General features: G+C 49.2%; 5 protein-coding genes across 5 annotated transcripts; 3 read left to right on the plus strand and 2 right to left on the minus strand.

Moving 5' to 3' along the window:
* Window positions 1-1,405: 1,405 nt before the first annotated feature.
* Window positions 1,406-3,199, minus strand: KY384_008580 (uncharacterized protein; the record flags this gene model as incomplete). The annotated part of the gene is made up of 1 exon (XM_044817068.1): window positions 1,406-3,199. One exon carries the CDS (start codon window positions 3,197-3,199, stop codon window positions 1,406-1,408), a length of 1,794 nt encoding a protein of 597 aa, XP_044666433.1.
* Window positions 3,200-3,695: 496 nt separating this feature from the next.
* On the plus strand, window positions 3,696-4,790 carry KY384_008581 (uncharacterized protein; the record flags this gene model as incomplete). Its single annotated transcript, XM_044817069.1, has 1 exon — window positions 3,696-4,790. The coding sequence occupies one exon, from the start codon at window positions 3,696-3,698 to the stop codon at window positions 4,788-4,790; it is 1,095 nt and encodes a 364-aa protein (XP_044666434.1).
* A 123-nt stretch (window positions 4,791-4,913) lies between these two features.
* On the minus strand, window positions 4,914-8,278 carry KRE33 (killer toxin resistant protein; the record flags this gene model as incomplete). Its single annotated transcript, XM_044817070.1, has 3 exons — window positions 4,914-8,120; window positions 8,172-8,211; window positions 8,262-8,278. 3 exons carry the CDS (start codon window positions 8,276-8,278, stop codon window positions 4,914-4,916), a joined length of 3,264 nt encoding a protein of 1,087 aa, XP_044666435.1.
* Window positions 8,279-11,325: 3,047 nt separating this feature from the next.
* KY384_008583 (uncharacterized protein) lies at window positions 11,326-12,603 on the plus strand (the record flags this gene model as incomplete). The annotated part of the gene is made up of 2 exons (XM_044817071.1): window positions 11,326-12,169; window positions 12,224-12,603. 2 exons carry the CDS (start codon window positions 11,326-11,328, stop codon window positions 12,601-12,603), a joined length of 1,224 nt encoding a protein of 407 aa, XP_044666436.1.
* Window positions 12,604-17,387: 4,784 nt separating this feature from the next.
* KY384_008584 (uncharacterized protein) lies at window positions 17,388-19,660 on the plus strand (the record flags this gene model as incomplete). The annotated part of the gene is made up of 4 exons (XM_044817072.1): window positions 17,388-17,491; window positions 18,034-18,497; window positions 18,545-18,720; window positions 19,109-19,660. 4 exons carry the CDS (start codon window positions 17,388-17,390, stop codon window positions 19,658-19,660), a joined length of 1,296 nt encoding a protein of 431 aa, XP_044666437.1.
* Window positions 19,661-19,737: the final 77 nt, after the last annotated feature.

The following is a 19,737-nucleotide window of genomic DNA, read 5'->3' on the forward strand; positions in this document are numbered from 1 at the left end:
TTTGCGCTCGATGATGCCTTCTTCGGAAAGTAGATTGAGTGAATCATGTTGTAGGTAAGCATGTCGTCACAGCACGAGAACGAATGCGGAGGCGAAATATCTCTTTTATGCGGGGATAAATTCACGAGGTTGTGACTCTGTCATCTTCAGCCCCGAGAGCTGAAAAGCCAAGCCTTGACAAACAAGTCAGATTCGTATGCATATGGCGAACTTTCTTGCCATCGTCAGACATGATAGGCTTGGAATTCCTTGTTAAGGTTCATACAAAGGAAAAGAGCCACAGACCTAAGGTCCGCGTGGCCTTGTGGTAGAAGGTTGAAGTAGGCTCAGTAGGCCAGCCACTGTAGATCTGTCAGACGCATAAGCTTATTATACATATCGATGCGCTAGCCTGCTTATCCTCGTGTGCGAAGTCACAGGACTGCTGCTGACTGGGTCCGCTCTTCTGAGCACAGCCATCGATCTCTATTCCAAGTCAAGATGCGGGGGCAAGAGCTGCTTGATATTTGCTGATATATGGGAAGAGAGTTGGCTGAAGAGGCCGAATGTGAGGCTCCATGCTCCTCTTCACTCCGTTATAATTGCTTTCCAGCCAGATCGGACTTCAATGCGCTCGTCATACGGACAAGCCAGAGAATTTTCTTTGCTTCTGCATATCTTTTGTCCTCAAGAACGACCGCTTGAGTGACATCCCACGGTCTCCGCAGAGGCCTCACTTTGTAATTCCAACAAGTACAGAGCATTTGGACGTGTAATGAAATACGCACAATATCCAGCGTAAAGTATCGCAGAGCGATTCATGATAAGATTGAGGGATCCAGAGCTCACGTTCATGCCCATTCTTGCGCTGACAGCGTAGACCATCCACCCTAATTCCGTTGGGCAAACCATCCCAAGGCTTGCGGTTATATGCAATGATTTGAGAAACGAAACGCGGCAAAAGCAGTGCTATCAGGCCAGCCCTAAGCATGAACATAGCGATGATGAGTCATTCGCTGAGAAGCAGATTCGTATTCTCTGCCTTCCAATCGTACTGTCCATCTCGATTCCGGCTTGAGGTACTGAGGTTCAGTATTGTCAAAGATCGAAATATGAACGGTCACCGCCGAGGCCACACGGGAAGCCCAGCTAGACCTTCGTGCTCTTCTGTTAAGTGTTGAGACACACGGGTGGAACGGACCAGAGACATTTGAGAACGCCTAAGTGTATGCCCCCCATGAAAGCCTGCCAAATGAGGAATTCAAATAAGTATCAAGAGTGATCAGGGATCAATGAATATCTGTTCTGATACCAGTCTTGTAGCCAATTCAGCTGTCGAGGTGCTTTGTGCGTGGCCGTCTAAATCACCAGAAAACTCTTTTTTTTTCCAAATAGTAGGTTTCTCATTGATGTGTTCTCTCCCACCTCAAACATTGCGCTGGACTTCCTGCGCATTATTTTCACTTTTACACCAAGGTCCTGCCGCCCGATACTTCCATTCATTTTTCCATTTGGTCTTATGCTGCACAAGAGGTGCCTTTTCTAATCTTTCGAAATAGTGTGACGTCAAATTCACTCGGCTGACAGTGGTGATTGGGAGACCATCACAAAGGAAATGTCCCAATTTCTTGTCTCCTGACAATAAAGATTTGATGGGTTCATCTACCGAGTAAGACCTGATCTCGGATAAGCTTGAACCATTTGGAACCTCATTGACTTTGACTAATCTCACTCCACCCAACGAAGTCGGCATCTCTAACCCTGTGACACTATACACGAGATTTGTTGGCTTTATTTCAGCTTGACAAATACAATCGTTTTCTTCCACCAATTGGCTGAAAGCATGATGACTATAAAGAAAATTAGTATAAAGTTGGTCACTTCCAACAGAGTCAAATATGACTTGAAGTCTCAGGTAGCTCTCGCTCATACCCGGTCTTCCGAGCCACGGTAGCAAGAAATTAAAAACCTGCGGTGGGTAAATGCTAAGTATTGTCGAAGAAGTTCTCGGCGATGACCAGGAACCGAAGACCCAAACCGCTGAGGAATTCGTTTTAGCCTGAAAGTCGTGCGCAGCGTCAGTGGTTTCAGAGAGGCCGCACGATAGCGAAGTAGCATCCTTTGAGCTTGGACTTGCTTCTTTATCGAGTTGAGTCTGAGACGAAGATCGAAGATCTTGCTCCATGATTGTTACTGTACCTTTCGTGCCACTATTTTGAGTTTGGGGTGTCAAACCATCACGGAATTCATGGATTGGCAGCTCTTGAGATAATGTGGGCGAAACGTCCGAGGAGTTCTTATTGCTGGAACGAGCCCCGTCGCTGCAGGAGTCTCTGAGTGAGTGTCCGAAAGGGGCATTATTTGGCAACCTTCTCTTCCCTTTTTGCGATTCGTGATTTGGTTGCACTGTCCGAGCCGGCACTGGCCATAACCATGAGTCTACAGCGGAAGTCGGCTCTACATCGTTCTTGACAGGTGGTGTGAAGGCTTTTACGTTTCTGTGCACGTGAGACAAAGGCTCAACATCGTCAAGTATTCCCCTCTCGCCGAGCTCTTTGAAATAAGCGATGATCGTTCTTTTACGTCTCTGTATCACCTCACTCGAAAAGCCGTCTCTTACTAACTCTCGGCGGAGATCCTTCCAGACCGTCTTGTCATCACCCGGGTAATCGGTGAGTATGGATTCCTCATGCCTGTTATTAGCCTGAATCTGCGCCGAAATATTGTTCACTGCTACTTTGATGTCTTTCAGATCTCCGCCGGCATCGTCCATCTGCTTTTCGACCCTCCCCACGCAGCCAAGAACAATCATGTTGATATACAGGGTGAGAGCAGAGGTATAGTATACCAGCTTATTTTTCAATGTTTCAATGTTTACCACCTCGCCGTTTCCAAATTTCACCTGCTTCCATAATTTGTGGCTTCCTTTTCCTTCACTCCTAAGAGCGTTGTATTTATCCACAACCTTGTTCAGCTCCTCGAGGCCGACCTTGCATTGAGCCGTGAGGAATTTGAGCTCCTCCTGGTAACTTTCGTTAGAATGTAGGGCTCGATTAGGCTGTCGAAGCTCAGCTTCAAGCCGGTCAAGGACAACGCTGAGATTCGAGACGGATTTGGTGAGCTCTGCGTACTCTCCGCACGCTTTGCGAGTGTTGCCGACTGCTCTTGCTGCAAGCTGGGTGAGGAGAATCGCATCGCTTACGGAGACACCAAACGACATGATTCAGCATGGGGAATCGCTATCATTCAGACGAACTGATGCAGTCAACCAGTGGTGTGAGAGCCGGCAATCATGTGCAGATAGGCACTGCCCATGAGGCACCTTAGAGCCAGCCTTGCCAACCACGTCAGCCAGAGTCTAGACAGATTCTGATAGTGGCAGCCCTAATATGCCCACTAACGGCGGGCATGATTAGCTCGAGTTAGATAGTACTGTCATACACCCTCAAAGTCGCCTTAAGTGACCCAGCACAGAGGAACATGAGGGAAAGAAGTTGTCAAAACCCTCCTGACGCCCCTTGCCCCCGGAAACTCGTCTACCTTATGGTGCCTTAAGCGGGTCTCTTAGGGTCAACTTCCCGGCCGAGCCGACCTACCTTATTCATTGACAGCCACCTTCCACTCTCAACCCTGACTTCTTATAGTCCATCGACTCCCAATCAACGAAAGCCTTCTATAGGAAAGTCGAATTCGACTATTCGTTATCACCGTTTTCAATGGCAGCCATAGGTCCATCGCTCCCACCAGGACTGACGACAAGCGAGCGCAAGCGCAAACGCGACGATGAAAACCATTCGTCTCATGCAAAGCCTAAAAGGGCACGAAGCTCCTCTCAAGAACCACCTACTTCACAACATACAGACGCTCAGGATTCATCTCTTCTAGCCTCCAATCAGACCACCACTACGACTCCATCATCTCCCCAAAAACAACCCCGTATAATTGGCCCTGCCGCCCCTCCAGCGCCGCTCTCACAACTTCCCTCTCATCCCCCAGACTCCCCTCCACGTACGCACAGCCCCCTCAACTCAAAATCCCCCAACTTCAACCGCCCTCCCTCCGATCTCAGCCCCGACTCTGACTCAGACTCCGATATCGGCCCCTCCCTTCCCTCCGCCAACCCACTCCCAACCCACCAGAGCCATCACGGCCCCTCCCTTCCCCAAGAAGAGCCACAAGCTCCCGCACCAGCGAAAGCCCAGCGTGAAGAATGGATGCTCGTCCCTCCGACCTCATCCGATTGGACTGCCCGCGTCGACCCAACGAAGTTGAAGAACCGGAAATTTCAAACGGGGAAGAGCGCTACTTCGCGGCCTCCTGGCGGGGGTGGGGCAAATGGCGGGATCGACAGCGTATGGACAGAGACGCCGGAGCAGAAGCGGAAGAGGCTGGAGGATGAGGTTTTAGGCGTTTCGGGTGGGGGTGGTGATAGTGCGCGAGGAGGAGGTAGTGGTGGGAGAGTAGGTGGGGAAAGTGGAGACAGGGAAAAGAAGAGGAAGAGAGAAGAGAAAGATCGGGAGACGGAACGGAAAGTCAGGGAGTATAATGAGAAAATGAGACGAGGGGGGAGTTTGATGGATGAGCGGAAGAACAAAGGCCGCGTTGATGTGAGTGGGAAAGCGGAGGGGCGAGGTGCAGGGGAGGAGGCAGGGGGGAAGGAAGAGGAGAAAGAGGACGACCCTAGCGCAAGGGCGTTTGATAGAGAGAAGGATATGGCATTAGGCATGAAGATCGGGTATAAAGCCAAATCAGACATGGCGAAGAAAGCGAAGGATTTCGGGGGAAGGTTCGCTGGTGGTGGATATCTATAACCTCTTCCCCCACCCGCCTTTCTCTCTTTCCAGTCAACCACAACAAGGCATGTATGTATATAGATAGATCCATCGGAGACGATTTACACAATCATACACACCACCTCCCCCAACCCCCACCTCTCACCGCCCCTTCCCTTTCGCCTTCGCCATCCCCTTCCTCAACCTCTTCTCCTCCTTCCGTCCAATCTCCTCCGCATACACCTCCTCCGCACTCTCCCCCTTCCTCTTCTTCCCCATCCCTCCCATCCCTCCCTTCCCTCCCTCTTTCCTCTCACTCCTCACACTAACCGTAACATCCCCCGCCCCACCCTTCGCCTGCGACCTCTGAACTTTTTCCTCCGCCTCCTCCCACCCCGCGCCACCACTCTCAATCTCGTACCTATCAAGCGGTAAGGCATCGATCAAGGCTCTCTGCTTCTCTTTGAGCGCCTGGTCGACTTCGTCCCCACCGGCTTTGAGCTCTTCGTTCAGATCTCTTGCAAGTGGTGCGTATTTCGCTGGCGGGTCGTCGGGGGCATCGCCGTTTTCTGCAGGGTCGGAAGGTTGGACAGAGTCGGGCATTGATTCTTCCACCGCGCCTTCGAGTAGTTGGCGGAAATGAGAGGAGATTTTTCGGATGAGACGGACGAACATGGAGAGTAGCTGGCTGACTGGTAAGGTAAGTTCCTTCTCGATATCCTCGAGAACTTTTCGCTGCAGGCCGATCGCGAGGAGGATAGATGACTGGACGGCCGTGAGTGTGACGGCTGGTTTGAGGCGGCCTGAGAAGTATAGGGTCGCTATGGCGGGGACCATGTCTAGAATGACGTGGTAGTCGAGCATGTTGTTGGCGTAGCTGTCTAGACGCTTTAGGTCGTACGGGGAGAACGAGTCGTCGAGCTCGGTCTTGGTCAGAGGTCTGGTGTCAAATGAGTCGTCTAGCTTTGCGCCTGCGGTGGCAGATTCGTTGATGCTGAGAGCGAGGATGGAGGGGAAGGCTCGGAATTGGAAGGATAGTAAGGAAAAGAATCGTTTTTGGAAGTCGCGGGCATAGGCGCCGAGCCAAGCGCTGCCTTTTTCATCGGCATGGCCGGAGGAGAGGGTCCGGATCATGACGCAAGTGTGCTCGCCGGTGAGTTCATTTGGTGTTTGACGAAGATAGACGGGGGAGAAGGAGCTTCTCTTCCAGAATTTGTGCAGGGGTTGCGTGAGTCCGTAGGAGACGCCAAGGTAGTCAAGGTAGTTCGGTCGACGTTCTGAGAGACGTGAGAATAATGGTGGCATGCTATTGATGTCGCGAACTTTGACATTGTCGAGTTGGAGTGTGGAGCTTTCAATTTCAGCGTCCGTCACTCGAACAATCGACTCGTCTTGAGCGACGTCGCTTTCTGATAGGTTTGCAAATTTGCCTTCGTAAAAGTCTATGAGCAGGCTCAGAGCACGACTTCCGTAGCCCTGATTGACATATTCAGGATTCGTGGCTATGCGAACTATTCGTGCTCCCGACAAACCAGCAAACTCGTCATCTTGAAATTGCTGGCTGACAAGCCACGGGATGAGATCACCGCCGGCCCTTTGGCCACGACTCAGGCTATTGATCACACTCCGCTTGCTAATCTGCCCTTCCAAAGCAACTTGTATGACACAAAGTGGCTCCGGTAATCTCGTGCTATTATCGTCCACGGGAGGCACAAGAACGAAGAGTTGGTGAGCGGGCGCGTCGCTCAAGAGCTGCAAGTCGTTTGGAGAGTTCTTATAGTGACTCGCGACATAGAGAGCTATCATCTGCTGGAGGAACTTCTCAGACACGGGATGAAAAGAGAACAGCGTATCCCGATTGACATGAAGTAATTCGCACTTCGAGGGATGAGGGCAACCTTGAACGCCGAGTTTTGAGGTCGGCAAGCTGGCATCTAGGCAAAGTACTTTGTTGAGCCATTTCTCCACGGCGTCTCCTTGAGCATACCGTATGGGTTCGGCAAGCGTGATCTCCCTGAGCGACCTGCTTTGGATTGAGGTGTCACCATTTGTCTTTGCATCTGCAGATCGACTGGTGACCTCACCATCATCGGTAGGCTTAGACACTTTACCGCCTCTTGACTGATCTCGAAGTTGCTGTATCAGTTTCAATGACAGTGACCGCCCTGTACCTTCGTACCCATTAATTGTTGAAGCCATGAAAACCAGAAACGGACCCATCAATTTCCTGACGAGAGGCAGTGGAATGGCCGCAGCTTCATCAATGACAAGAAGTTCTGCCTGACCTAGCGCATACGCATCTTGGGGCTGAATATATTGTATGGTCTGTCTATGCTGACGGTGAATATTGACACGAACGATAGCCTTGTTGAAGTCTGGATTAGTTGATTGAATGATGGTGTAATCAATGTGATCAAGATAATCTAAAGCATCGAAGCCTTTGAAAATGAATTCAAATAATGTCTTGAGATTTTCTGGACTAGGAGACGTTATGAAAATGTTGCTATATCCATGCGCTACTGCGGCAGCGATTGCAACGCCGAGTGCTGCAGATTTCCCTCTTCCTCTCGCGGCTGTCAGCGTCACTGTGCTCCTGAGCGTCTTCTCAGCTATGGCATCGACAAAAGTAAGCAGGCTCTTCGCCTGATCTACAGTCTTCGCAATCTTCACTAGAGGACCTACAGGTGGGGAGTCTGCGAGACTCTCCTTGATGCCATCAAGCTCTTTTCGAGATTCGCTTTTTTCTTCCTGCTCGGAGCTGGGAGGAGGCAACGGTTGCACATTCTTACCACCTGAGATGGGCAACACGTTCAATTCGTCATCCACGAAGAGACACGATTCGCAGCCACCGAGGGAGAGCACAAATCGCTCATTGAAGCGAGCTACTACATCATCATGCGCCTCAGTGCGATACCGAGAATGTATATCCATAGTCAAAGTGTAGAGCTGCTTCAAGCTTTTCATGCCTTTCAAGAGCAAGAGGACCATGCCTCCCCCTTCGACGGTCTCAATGGTCCGCGCGAGGAGGTTGGGGGTGACAGCCTCGAAATCCTGCAGTATACACATTCCAAAGGTATTACCCAGGATCTTTTCTGTCTCCTTGTAGTAGACATAACGGATATTGTGCAGTGTAAGGAATAATTCAAAAGGATCTTCGGTATTCGGTTCTCGAATGCCCCGCTTGATCTCCTTCTTAATCTTCTGCTCTCTCTTTCGCCTGTGACTCGTGAAGCCCAGGAGGTCCTTCTTATACGCCCATAATACTGACTTGTTCTGCTTTATGTCCACACTTGTGAGTATGTAATGCAAGTGAACGATGACATCTTTCGCTCGATCGCCCACGATGATGAAGAAGCTTCGTTTCTTTTCCTGTTTGGCTTAACCAGGCCGTGAATTTTGTAAGGTCTTGAGGTGACTCACTTGAACGCAGTTGCGTATCAGGGTCGGAATGCGCGAGTCTCTGCACTCATGTCAATACAAAGTACATATCACAAGCGTAGGGGGACGCACATGGCTTTTCGAGGCATTTTCAATTCGGCATCCACCAATCGAGAGTCATGTCATATCCTGAGGAAAGCCGGTACAATCATGACTTCAAAGGTGACCATATATCGTTTATTTTGGATTGCTATGACTGGGCTGCGTTTCAAGAGCCGTAAGCAAGGCACGCTGGTCATGTCGCGAGAAGACGGAGGAAAGTGCCAAGACATCAAAAATGTGTGGCAAGACGATAGAAATGTATTGCGGAACACTTCCGCACGATGTGCACATGTGCTTTCTCGCCCAGCTATTCTAGCCTTCAATTGCGAATCTCAAATCACAGCCTAAAGCCATCACAGCATTCAATTAGTTGCCTGAAATTCTTGCCTGGGACACATTGCATAGTGCATCTAAGGCGCTATGCGACGAGGACAAGTTGATCTTGGGCTGAGGTCCCGGCCATATATCCAAGAGAATCCGCTATGTGTTGAGTATCCACTTGTGTCGAGTGTTGTTCAAGGCACATGAAACTTGCGACAGGCTCTCGCGAGATATTGTACGGAATACTGTGGTTCGGACCACGGCAGGGCATTGTAATTCCAAAATTGGCTTCTCCGGGTGAAACATTCTCTTTTCACTTAGACATCAAATGATACCACAGCCGAGTCATACGGAAACAAACCGAGATGGGGTAACGGCTGAAGGTAGGGTCCAATTGTGGTTGCGATGATTGCCTTGTTCGGGTTATGCCCTTGTATTAGTTCCACTTCCGAAAATATCTCCTAAAAATACATACAAGCGCAGTCGGAGCAAAGCAATGCAAAGTCTACAAGTTGCCGGTCGATCCGAAGCGGAGACTCAAGAGCTGGTACAGTCAATGGCGCCTGCCGTGATCAATATAAGATACTTGAATGCCGCCAACCCGACCCTTCAAGAAACCAGCTCACGTTCCCACTTCCTACTGACGAAAATGCACCTTCCGTCTCACGTCTATGTTTCTTTCGTGTCCTTCGCCGCCTTACTGGCGCTTGCTTCGGCAGCGAACGACACACTACGAGGCTCGTAAGTTCGAACATCCCCCTCGATAAATGCACCTTCTTCAATCTTTCTGACCGATCACAGTGGCCTTGCGGTCGCCGACCCGTCTCGTCCCCTTCTCGTCTCAGGCTACGAAGAATCTATCAACCCCCGTGCCAGTATCAAATACACAGCCGTTGGTACTCAACCTATTCCCGCTTTCAATTTCTATCCTTGCCTTGTCCTGGCACTTCAAATGGCGGCCTCAGGAAGCGCGCCCCTCGAAAAGTGGACCACGCCATTTGTATGTGATCAAGAGGGCGTACACTGGTATCTTACCCCTGTAGCAGGTCAGGGATTACATTATGTTGCACTCAAGTACCTTTTCGTAGCTATGAGTTTCACAATTCGTAAATTGGAGGTGCCAAGTGTGGAATTTGCGGTGTCGTACGGTGGAGATGTTAGGATGAATGGACGAATAAGGTACTCGGGGACTTCGGCGAGCGCACAGACGGGATGAACTGAGTCAAATCATCGATACCGCAACGGAATTTCGACGCTGTACGGCTCGAACGACAAAATTTTTTCGGTTACGCAAGGATCACAGAGCTTCAACAGATCGTCCAGCTGTGTGTGGAGCAGCTGATTCCTGTGTCCTAAGTCTAGTCTTCGATGCCCTTTTACAAATTCGGCCATGTTCATGGGCTAAAACATATGTGCCTTTCGTGGTTTTCATTTGAGTTGATGCCATCTTCCATCATTGAGCACTGACACCCTGAGAACATTTCTGTGAAGGTGACGGGTTGAAGTTGTCATGTCATTTGGGATTAATTAACGCCGAAGCTTAGGAGTTCCACCTCAATCCCAGGTCTCTCAGAATTGATGATACTCAAGACGCCTTCTGCCCCAGGGGTATACTTCATCACAAGAGGGTAAGGTAATGTACCTTGGTTCTGCCTGCCTGCTGTCATCCGGATTCCTTCCCGGTCGATTGTCTCAGTCCTGTGAATATTCACATGATCAATGATCACATATTTATACAATCTAGAATTGGCTGTGAGTCTCCTAGGCCAGAAGGTGAGGGACTGCCTCCATTGATAGAGTACAGAGTGCAGGTACCCGAAGGGCCATAGGGCGAGATTATGTGAAAAAAGCGTCCATGGCCGCAGTCGGAGGAACGGTCTTCTCTTTGCAGCCCCGTGGTAGGGCTCAAGGTGGGATTCTATACTCGACGTTGCTACTGTGGCGTTTCTGCCAGTTCCCGCAGTGCTACCGTTACCACTCCCTTAGAGGCAGATCACCGCGCAGAGGGTACCTACATTATTGGGTGATCTTAGGGGGTATTCGGCACTATCCCACCGTCGTAACCCTTGTGATTATTACTATTTGTACAAAGCTTGTCAAATGAAAGCTCTGTTGCCACCCACTAAACCCCTGAAGCTGAAAATAGGCGAGTTTGTGGAGGTGCTAGAGGAAGTTTAGCGGCCTAAGTACAAAGCCACCATGAGCTAACATACGAGCAGCGCTAGCTCTAATCCAGGAACGGGCGAGGGTCGAGATCTAGAATCTTCGTCGAGACCCAAGCTTTCAATCCAACAATCCTCGCTCTCGCTTACGCTTGATAGAAAGGGTATAACGCGAGCCGCATTAGCACAAATGACATAATGCCTGCGTGCTCCCTCAGCCTCCTGCACTCGCAAGGTGTCAATGGATACGATCGCCCGCCTCTTCCACCAAGACTATTCGGGCTATGGGAGTCTTTCCAGGCGTCTACGACATGGCTCCTTTACGTAAATACACCTCTGTGGCTTGCTACTTTGAAGCTGTACTCAGTCCAGCTCGCGGAAATTACCTACGGCCACTGTAAGGAGCAAAAGCAATCCCGACTACTCATGAGAAACCTCAGATCTTTGACCGAAGCCGATGTCAGCATCCAGAAGAGACCGCTGTCGGCCGTTTGCGCGATGTCTATATATACTCCTCGTTATCCCATGGCAGTAGAGCATTCACCAGACATCAGTTCATTCTACAAATTTAGGCAACTTCTCCAGGATACCTTCGACGTCAAGCCATCATCATGCAGTTGCCCATCATCTTTCTGCTCCTCTTCACAATATTTGGCAAGCTTGCTGAGAGCGCCACACTCGCACAACAGCTATGTGCCACCAAAATGGGAACTAGTTCTGTCAAATCAGTTCCAACTCAGACCTACGCTCTGACACTCACCCTAACCAAGCAAGTCAAAGTCACTTCTACTCCAGTCACGACAGTCACTCCTGCAGCAGTAACGACGACTGGTCTAACGACAGCTTTCACTACCGTTACGATAACAGGCCCGACGAGCACTGACACGACAACTACAACACTTACCAGTAAGCGCAGCCGGATCCACCTTTGTTTGTCAACGCTGACTGCAAGTTTATTAGATACAGATACCTCGACCATCACCTCGACAACAACACAGACAGCCACTCAGACCAACACCATCACGACCACAACGAGCGGCACATCTACCATATCAGCTCCTGCAGGGTTCACGGCCATCAAATCAGACCCCGACTATGTACCCAAGATCAAGGCTCGTGATGTGCTTGGTCTTGCAGCCCGAGCAGCAGCGCCGCAACAGATCGTCGTCAAGCTTGCTAATGGCAAGCCTGTGGTCTCACCTCAATTATTTCCAACAGCTGTCATCTGCGGTAGACTGGTCGAGACTGTCACGACAAAGACCGCGACCGTGACAGCAACAAGCACGAGCACAGTGAATGCCGCCACACCCACGTCGACTGTCACGTCAACTACCACTTCCACATCGACAAGCACTATCATCCCTGATCGAGTGACCGCAACTGCGACAGCCACTACATCAACCACAGTCACAACATCAACTGGCACAACTGTTCAAACAACCACTACTATCACAGGTTCGTCTCCCTCGTCCTTCTAAACCATCACCCCAGCTAAATCTTCCCATCTAGCCACAGAAGTCGCCACCATCCCTACGGCAACCACCTACGCCGCCTGCCAACCCAACAACATCGCCACCACCGCCAACGGCGGCAAGACTATCAACGAAGTCGACGGTGGCAGCGGCAACCATGCCTCCTTTACTTCCGGCAGCTCACCGTACGACTGCTGTGTCGCCTGCATCACCTCAAGTGACAACTGTCGTGCCTTTGTCTACCTTGGTCTTGGCAACGGCTACGACTGTGAATTGTTAATTGGGAGTAGCTGTGATCCAGGAGTCGCGTTCGGCGGCACACAGTTCAGGACTTCTCCATCGACTACGACAGCAGGGATACCTGTTGGGAATGGGAAATGTGGAATTGTGGGCAATGGTGGGACAGGGCAAACGTGATGGGCATGAGACAGCTTTTTCGGCGGCGGTGATGGATTGCTTGGATGTGGAAAATTACATAGAGATTTATGATGTGATCGTGCCGGCGAAACTTGTATGTCAAGGATTTGCGTCTGTGCCATCATGATCTTTATTGTGATTGCTAATTGGTCCTAAAAAAGCTTTTGCTAGTTTTAAGACCCAGTCACTGCCCCACGAGGCCAAAGTTTGATATTCAGTTGTGTGCGTTGAGTAGCTATCTCGTGGGAAAGATGATTTGACGGTACTAAATTTGCTAACAGTGCGGAATGTTGCAGATCTTATGACCATAGTCGAATGCGCCGACGAGAGAAGTAGCGAAAGATTGGATGAAGTGCTTTAGATAGATTCTACAGAGACCTTTCACTGCAGCTGAAGAAGGATATTGGACTAACAGCGACCACAGACACGGTGACAGAGACTTTTGTGGATATAAGGGTTGATTGGTATGTTGGCCATCTAAAGTTGAAGCCAGTGGCAAATGAGTCCTTAACGTGCACCTCGAAGTCAAAAGGACTTGGCGGATACCTGATATCTTGTCCAAGCACTGTGCTTCTCAAAAGCAGGATATCTAATTCCTTAGACTGCATTTTGTGTTCTGAATGGACTTCGTGGCTGGAACACAGTTTACTAAGAATTGACTCATTGACCAAATACGTGTCTCAAAGAATAAAGCTCGTGGGCATCGTGAGAACTCTCATATTGACATCGGCTAAGAAAACGTATTGCTGGCGAGAAGAAAAGTTGAAGGATTTGGATAAGTGTATAAAAGCCTTCTCGCTTCGTAAAAGGATCATTTCAACCATAAGCCTGCATCTTAATCTATACTAGCGAAATACAAATTTCCATCGTAGTTCATTAGTCATTCAGAAAGCCGTCTCCGTCGTTCCCGCGCTTAATTACTGCCGGTTCCGTTTCTCCCTGGTTGTAATTTCTTCTGTCAATGGTTGGTCTCAATACTGGGGGTCTAAAATCCCCATCCGTAGATGTGTAATTGACATACTAATCCTCCGACTGTCTGTGTCCTCGTTCAAGCTCATGGCCCGGTAGACTCTGGCGAAGGGTCGGCATCTGCAATAGCATACCATCGCTTACTATCACTCCTTGCGAGGCTCTATCCCTGATGTGATCATCAACTCTTCTTGTCTTCTTTGAGATCCATTCATATTCATTAAGACACCAGTCCACGATTGGCATAAGCGTTGGCAAACTGATGACGATAAGAGAAGTATTGATCTCAGCGATACTCAAGGTCACCGCCAACAAGCTGTAGTGCAGGGCCTCCGATTTCGGCTTGTGTAGTCGTTGAAGAAGGTAGTAAAGACGACTACTAGAGAGCCCTAGAGTGCTGATAACAGAAATCAGTGTTTCGAAATCGTGAACAGTGTTCTCGCTTACACCCAGCCCAAGGAGTACATTATGCCAATAAAGCACCTCTTAGAACTTTCTGCTGGGATCTCCCTGATCCAAGGAAGTGGAGTCAACAGGATCATGATATTCAAGAAAAAGTGAACTGCAGATGTCGTTCCAATTCTAGCTATGTACCGCTCATTTGGACCGAGGGTGCAGTATCGACTGAGAGGCGTGCCTTCCCCAAGCATAGTCCACAAGATCTATATACTATCAGCGAGCAAGCTTCTGCGATGAATTTCAGTCTTACTGCTCCGACAGTCCACACTACTACAATCAACCTCAACAAATTTATCCAGCGGTCTACTCTTTTAACGCCCCCAAAATGACGCTTGTAAAGCGTGAGGATTGACAGAGACGCCATTCCGTGGATAGCGACCCAGCAGATATGGGTGGCATAGAAGCTCCAACACAGGAAGTCTGCCGAGACATCTTCTGGCGAGAGTTTTCTCAGCCATATCGCCACTGTCTAAGCTTAGCAATGACAGCCATCAAATTAGTGCGGAGATCTTTCATACAGGAAAAATCAGCCATCGAGATTGAAAAAGCAAAGATCTATGAGCAATGTTAGCGAGCAAGACAATCAGAGCAAGACACCTCGTACCTCAGTGACGAAAGTGAACCAGTCATCCCATCCTAACCCTTCTACTCTGTCTGTTCGTCTCGTTCTCCGCTTGCGCGCAATAGCCCGGAGGATGACGACGCCGAGCCCGAGGAGTCCAGTGCTGCCTGAACCAGCAGCGAGCCCGACCAAGTCTCTGTGCCAGCTTGAAGGCAACGCTGCACCCATCGTCGAGGTAGCGAGAATCTTGCTGATTGACTGAACAACAACGTTATACTGTTTGCGAGAGATCGTGTGTATGATTATTTACGAATGAGAATAACTCAGCGCAGATGATGGGGGCCGAAGCTCTGAAGTACTATCTGCGCCGCCATCGCAGGGCGACCAATGCTCTGAATGAGTCAATACAGTTGGCAAGACCCCTGACCGAGCAACCAATTGAGATTGGTGTCACAGCACCATTCAAATGACTTGGCGATGGCGCCATTCCTGTCTCACCAAAATTGGGCGTCAGGGTCACTATCTTCCGATAACTTCTACCAATCATACTTCCACAAAGAGCTTTCAGATCTTCATGTCATAATGTTGAAGTGTTGCCTAATGTACCAGATCATATGATCTCAACTATTGTCATACCCAAACAGCATTTTTCCCAGCGAAGTTGCCGGATAGCAGCAAAGCATGTTGAAACACCTAGATAAAGCGCGTGTGATAGGGCGATAGGAGCATTTCCAGCTAAAGTATCCTGGAACAACGTAAGGCTTCTGACACCAAGTACCCTACCGGGTGTCAGCATCTCGATGACCTAGCGCGCGAGTAGGGACGGCGCGTCCTGACATGACTAACCTTATCGCTTGCTGATGAGAGGTCTCTGGTGGCTGGAAATTTGAATAGTCATTTGGATAATCACATAGATAGCTACATACGAGTAGCTATATCAATAGCATACACGTACGAGTATCGGCCATCACCTTAGATCTCCGTTCCTTCCCACTTTCCACCTAGCCACCCGATGAGAGCCTTTACCTTCCTCCCCCTCTCGCCTCTCTGGGTACTTTAGCCAGCAGACCGAAAAGGGAGCATAATCACGAGCGTCACACTCTTCCTAAGGCATATTTTTCTTGTTGTAGTCTTCTGCGAACTGTAATGATTCACCCCAACCAGAACCCAAGAATAAGTTGACTGCAGAGTATTCGGTACGAGCATAGAACGATAAGAAAATCTCTCTTCCATCCCATGGTCTCGAGAGAAGACGTTGGCCGTGGAGCATGGAGGAGAGGAAGATTGAATCACTAGAACTCTTCCCTCTTCTTGTGATCTACCCACTAGTATATCGTCCAGATGTCAATAAGATAACTTGACTATGACGCTGTATTCTCTAGCTGCTTCCAGTCGCCTCTAGACAAAGTCTTCCTCGTTAAGCCGATACTACTTTCCAGCGAGCCGTCAATCACATATATACACATTATAAGTTTCAAACAGTTCTTACCCTTATCATCTACGTGAGGAGAGATTCTCAAGAATCAAAATTTCACTTCACGACCGTAAAAGAGGGAGATAATTTGCAAGAGAAACACATCAGTCGAAGGCACTATGGCTTATACACTGCACGCCGAACTTCCCAACATTCTCCTATTGTTTCGAATTAGGGTATTGTAGAGAAGAAACTTCGAGCCTATGAATGAAAAGAGAAGGCGGCGGCCGTAGCTTGCAGGACTTGGTAGGATCATAAAAAGAAATACCTAAAAGTATTTAACAAGCGGATTAAGCTAGAGATACGATAGTAAAGGTATTAAAGTAGGTAATGATATGAATCACTGATATTTGGGTACTTACAACCCCGGGTTACGTCGTTGTAAGATCATATTTAGGCAGCACTTAGGTAGTAAACATGCGTCTCTCACCTGGTCCCCATCTCCCAATAAGACCATAGCACGATGTGCACACCATTCTCTCATGCCGACTTACGTTGGTAAACCTTGCCTGGTGATGCCAAAATGCAGTCCTAATCGGCCTCAAAAGGGTTTGAATGATATGCAGTGCATTCAACGATGCAAGGGCTGCACAGCGGCCGAGTTCAACCTGCTAGGTGCCAGCAAATGTGTCTCTAACGACATGGCTAGATATGGAGTTGGCCAGCCAAGAAGTCTTTGGACTAAGGGTATTGTATTCAGGTAAGGCCGTCCTGTCAGTGTTAACTTCGATTGCAGATGGGATTGCGCACGCTGGTGGCTGTTAGTGAGGATCACATGATTTAGGTGCTCTACCTTACTGGTAGAGGTAGAGACGCTGTCCGTTGACATTTGGGTATATTGTGCTATTCGCTAAGTCGGCATGTCCCTGTGCTCGCTTCTTACTTTTCTCCTCGTTATGGTTGATCTTGAGGTAAATTTCAGTGCCTCTGAAGGTCATAAGTTGCGGAGCGCTCCTTACCTTTTCATTCACTTCCTAGGATCTGAAGATGAGGTACTCGTAGAAACCTCTAACAACCGTGCCCCTGACAGAGATCTCGCCCTCTGCATTTTGAATCATGGAAGCGGAGTTTTCAGACCGACTCGCTTCGAAAGGCGGGCAGTGAAGGTGGCAGTGATGTTGCGCCGGCAGATTAAATGGACGAGGGATTGATCCTTCGTTCGTTTCAAGTCGGCGGTGCAGAAGGAGGGCAATAACAATGAGGGCTATGGCCTTTACCATTCCCAAGCTTGCAATCATTGCTAGACGACACTGCGAACTGCGACCTCGTCGCAAGAACTTTGCGTGCTTGTGTTGAATGTAGTGGAAACCTGTATTAACCATGACGTTCGACGGAAAACTACCATGGTCAAAGGATCAGAATTTTGTGACCAAAATCAAATCAGTCAACCCCGTTGAGTCATTGCTCGACCCTGGGAGGGAAGCGTCGTCGTCTGAACGGCGCGGCCGGAGCAGATTCACTGGATGGCGCGTAGGAGTGCTTGGATGTGCTTCAGCTTGCGCGGCCGTCTTTCTCATCAACCTGTCCGTCACAGTATGGGTCGTCACGAAATTAGGTGTGATCAGCGGCCTGGGAACGCTTTACGAGGGTTCTTGCTCGCGGACTAACACTTTGAGTCTGTGGATTCATCTTGCGCTCAACGCCTTCTCATCCATACTTTTGAGTGCTTCAAATTATGCCATGCAGATTTGCGTCCCCCTACTCGTAAAGACGTGAGGATCCATTGCTTGGAAAGCAACACATGCGTCCACATTCGAGCTGATCCGTGTAACATTTAGGTCGACAGAGCGCACTCACAAAAGCTATGGTTGGACATCGGAGTTCCTACCTTCCGAAACTTTCACCACATTGGATGGAAGCGTGTATGTATTTGGATAATGCTTTTACTGAGCTCTCTCCCAATTCATTTGGTGTCAGTCTGGCAACATCTTCAAGTCTATAAAGCGAAGATACTGACGACTCGCAGGTACAACTCGGCAATATCGAGTTCTCAAAGTGAACACGAATCGTTCACTGCTGTTGTGACTCAAGATTTCGTCGATGGAGCACCAACAAGACCAACGCTCTTCGGAGAATCTAGCGCGGATGAAGAACTAAACTGGATTCGCGCCTTACAAAAAGATGTGAAGACTTTTGAGCGCTCCGGGAATCTGGACTGTATTAAGGCTAACTACAAATCCATGTACAACGGACAATCCGAGACGCAAGGGCCTATATTCATCGTGATAGCCCCTTTACAAAATGGTACTAATGTGCTCTTTTGGGATGGGCATGGTAACAGCTTCAATTCTGGCGCAAAGGAAAACGATTGGGGCGATACATATAACGAGCTGCTAGCTCACCCTGATTCGTGGGTGCCTTTGAAAGATGGCACTGCGACACAATATTGTCTTATCCAGCAGGTACCAGAGAAGTGTACTCTGGATTGCTGTGAGCCCACCTTCTTGCGAACCTGTAGACATATGCTAACATCTCAGCTCTTGGCCTGCTCATTCTCATCACCATCATGAATGCAATCAAATGCTTTTGCATGTTGCTTCTATTCATCCACCAGAAGGCCCCGCCATTGATTACTGTGGGAGACGCCATCTCATCGTTTCTCGATGAGCCGGACATGACCACTCAAGCCTACTGCTACCTGGACTACAATGCGGTTAGAAAAGGACTCTGGAGACAACCGGCGCATCCCTCCGCTTTGTCCTTGGGGCGAAAGCGCTGGTATTTGGCAGCAAGTAGGGTGCGATGGTTGACGTGTATCATACTAATCAGTACAATACTAATCGTCGTCGGCGCTCTACTCGGCGTTGCATTTGGCGGCGAAACACAGAGCTCAGCACGCTTGGCCGCTCTCTGGAGGAATGGCTGGGGAACTCCAAATACAGGACAAGGCTCTACCATCAGACCTGGGGGCCGTGCTATGAATTATGCATCTGGTGTGCTGCTCGCCAATTTGCCGCATGTCGTACTCTCCTGTCTCTATCTCTTGTAAGTCCATCAAAGTCTTTACGTATCGAGCTGTATGACTGACGGACCTTAATCAGATACAATGGTCTTATGACGAGCATGCTACTCAGCTCGGAATGGACCAAGTTCGCCCACAATCGCAAGACCCTCCGCGTTACGGCTCCATCAGGCGATCAGCGTTCAACCTATTGGTTACAACTGCCCTACAAATACGCCACCCCCTTCTCATATCCTCTATACTCCTTCACTGGCTTGTCTCTCAGGCAATATACTATACGCGACTTACTACGTATGATCCTGTAGGAAACGTTGATGAAGTTTATTCAGTCTCTGCTACCGCCTTCTCTCCCATCGCCATAATATTCTGTATCATCGTCGGCGGAATCATGCTCATCACACTAGTCGCAAACGGCTTTCGAAAGTACAATACAGAAATCCCTCTTGCTGGTAGCTGTAGTGCTGCTATTAGCGCATTCTGTCATCGACCCGGAGATGACGCGGATGCGGCGGTGTTGCCTGTGAAGTGGGGTATGATTGAAGGCGCCCAGAACCAAAGAGTGGGACATTGCTCTTTCACAAGCCACAACGTCTCAGACCCAGTCCCTGGACACCTCTACGCAGGTCTCTAGGCCCGTGACCCTTTGTATTGAGACTTTGGTCAAGCAAGAAGAGGAATCCGTCATTCAGCGGTCTATTTTCTGACATT

Source organism: Bacidia gigantensis (assembly GCF_019456465.1).
Source record: "Bacidia gigantensis strain McMullin 20006 chromosome Unknown contig_295, whole genome shotgun sequence".
Taxonomy (NCBI): Eukaryota; Fungi; Ascomycota; class Lecanoromycetes; order Lecanorales; family Ramalinaceae; genus Bacidia; species Bacidia gigantensis.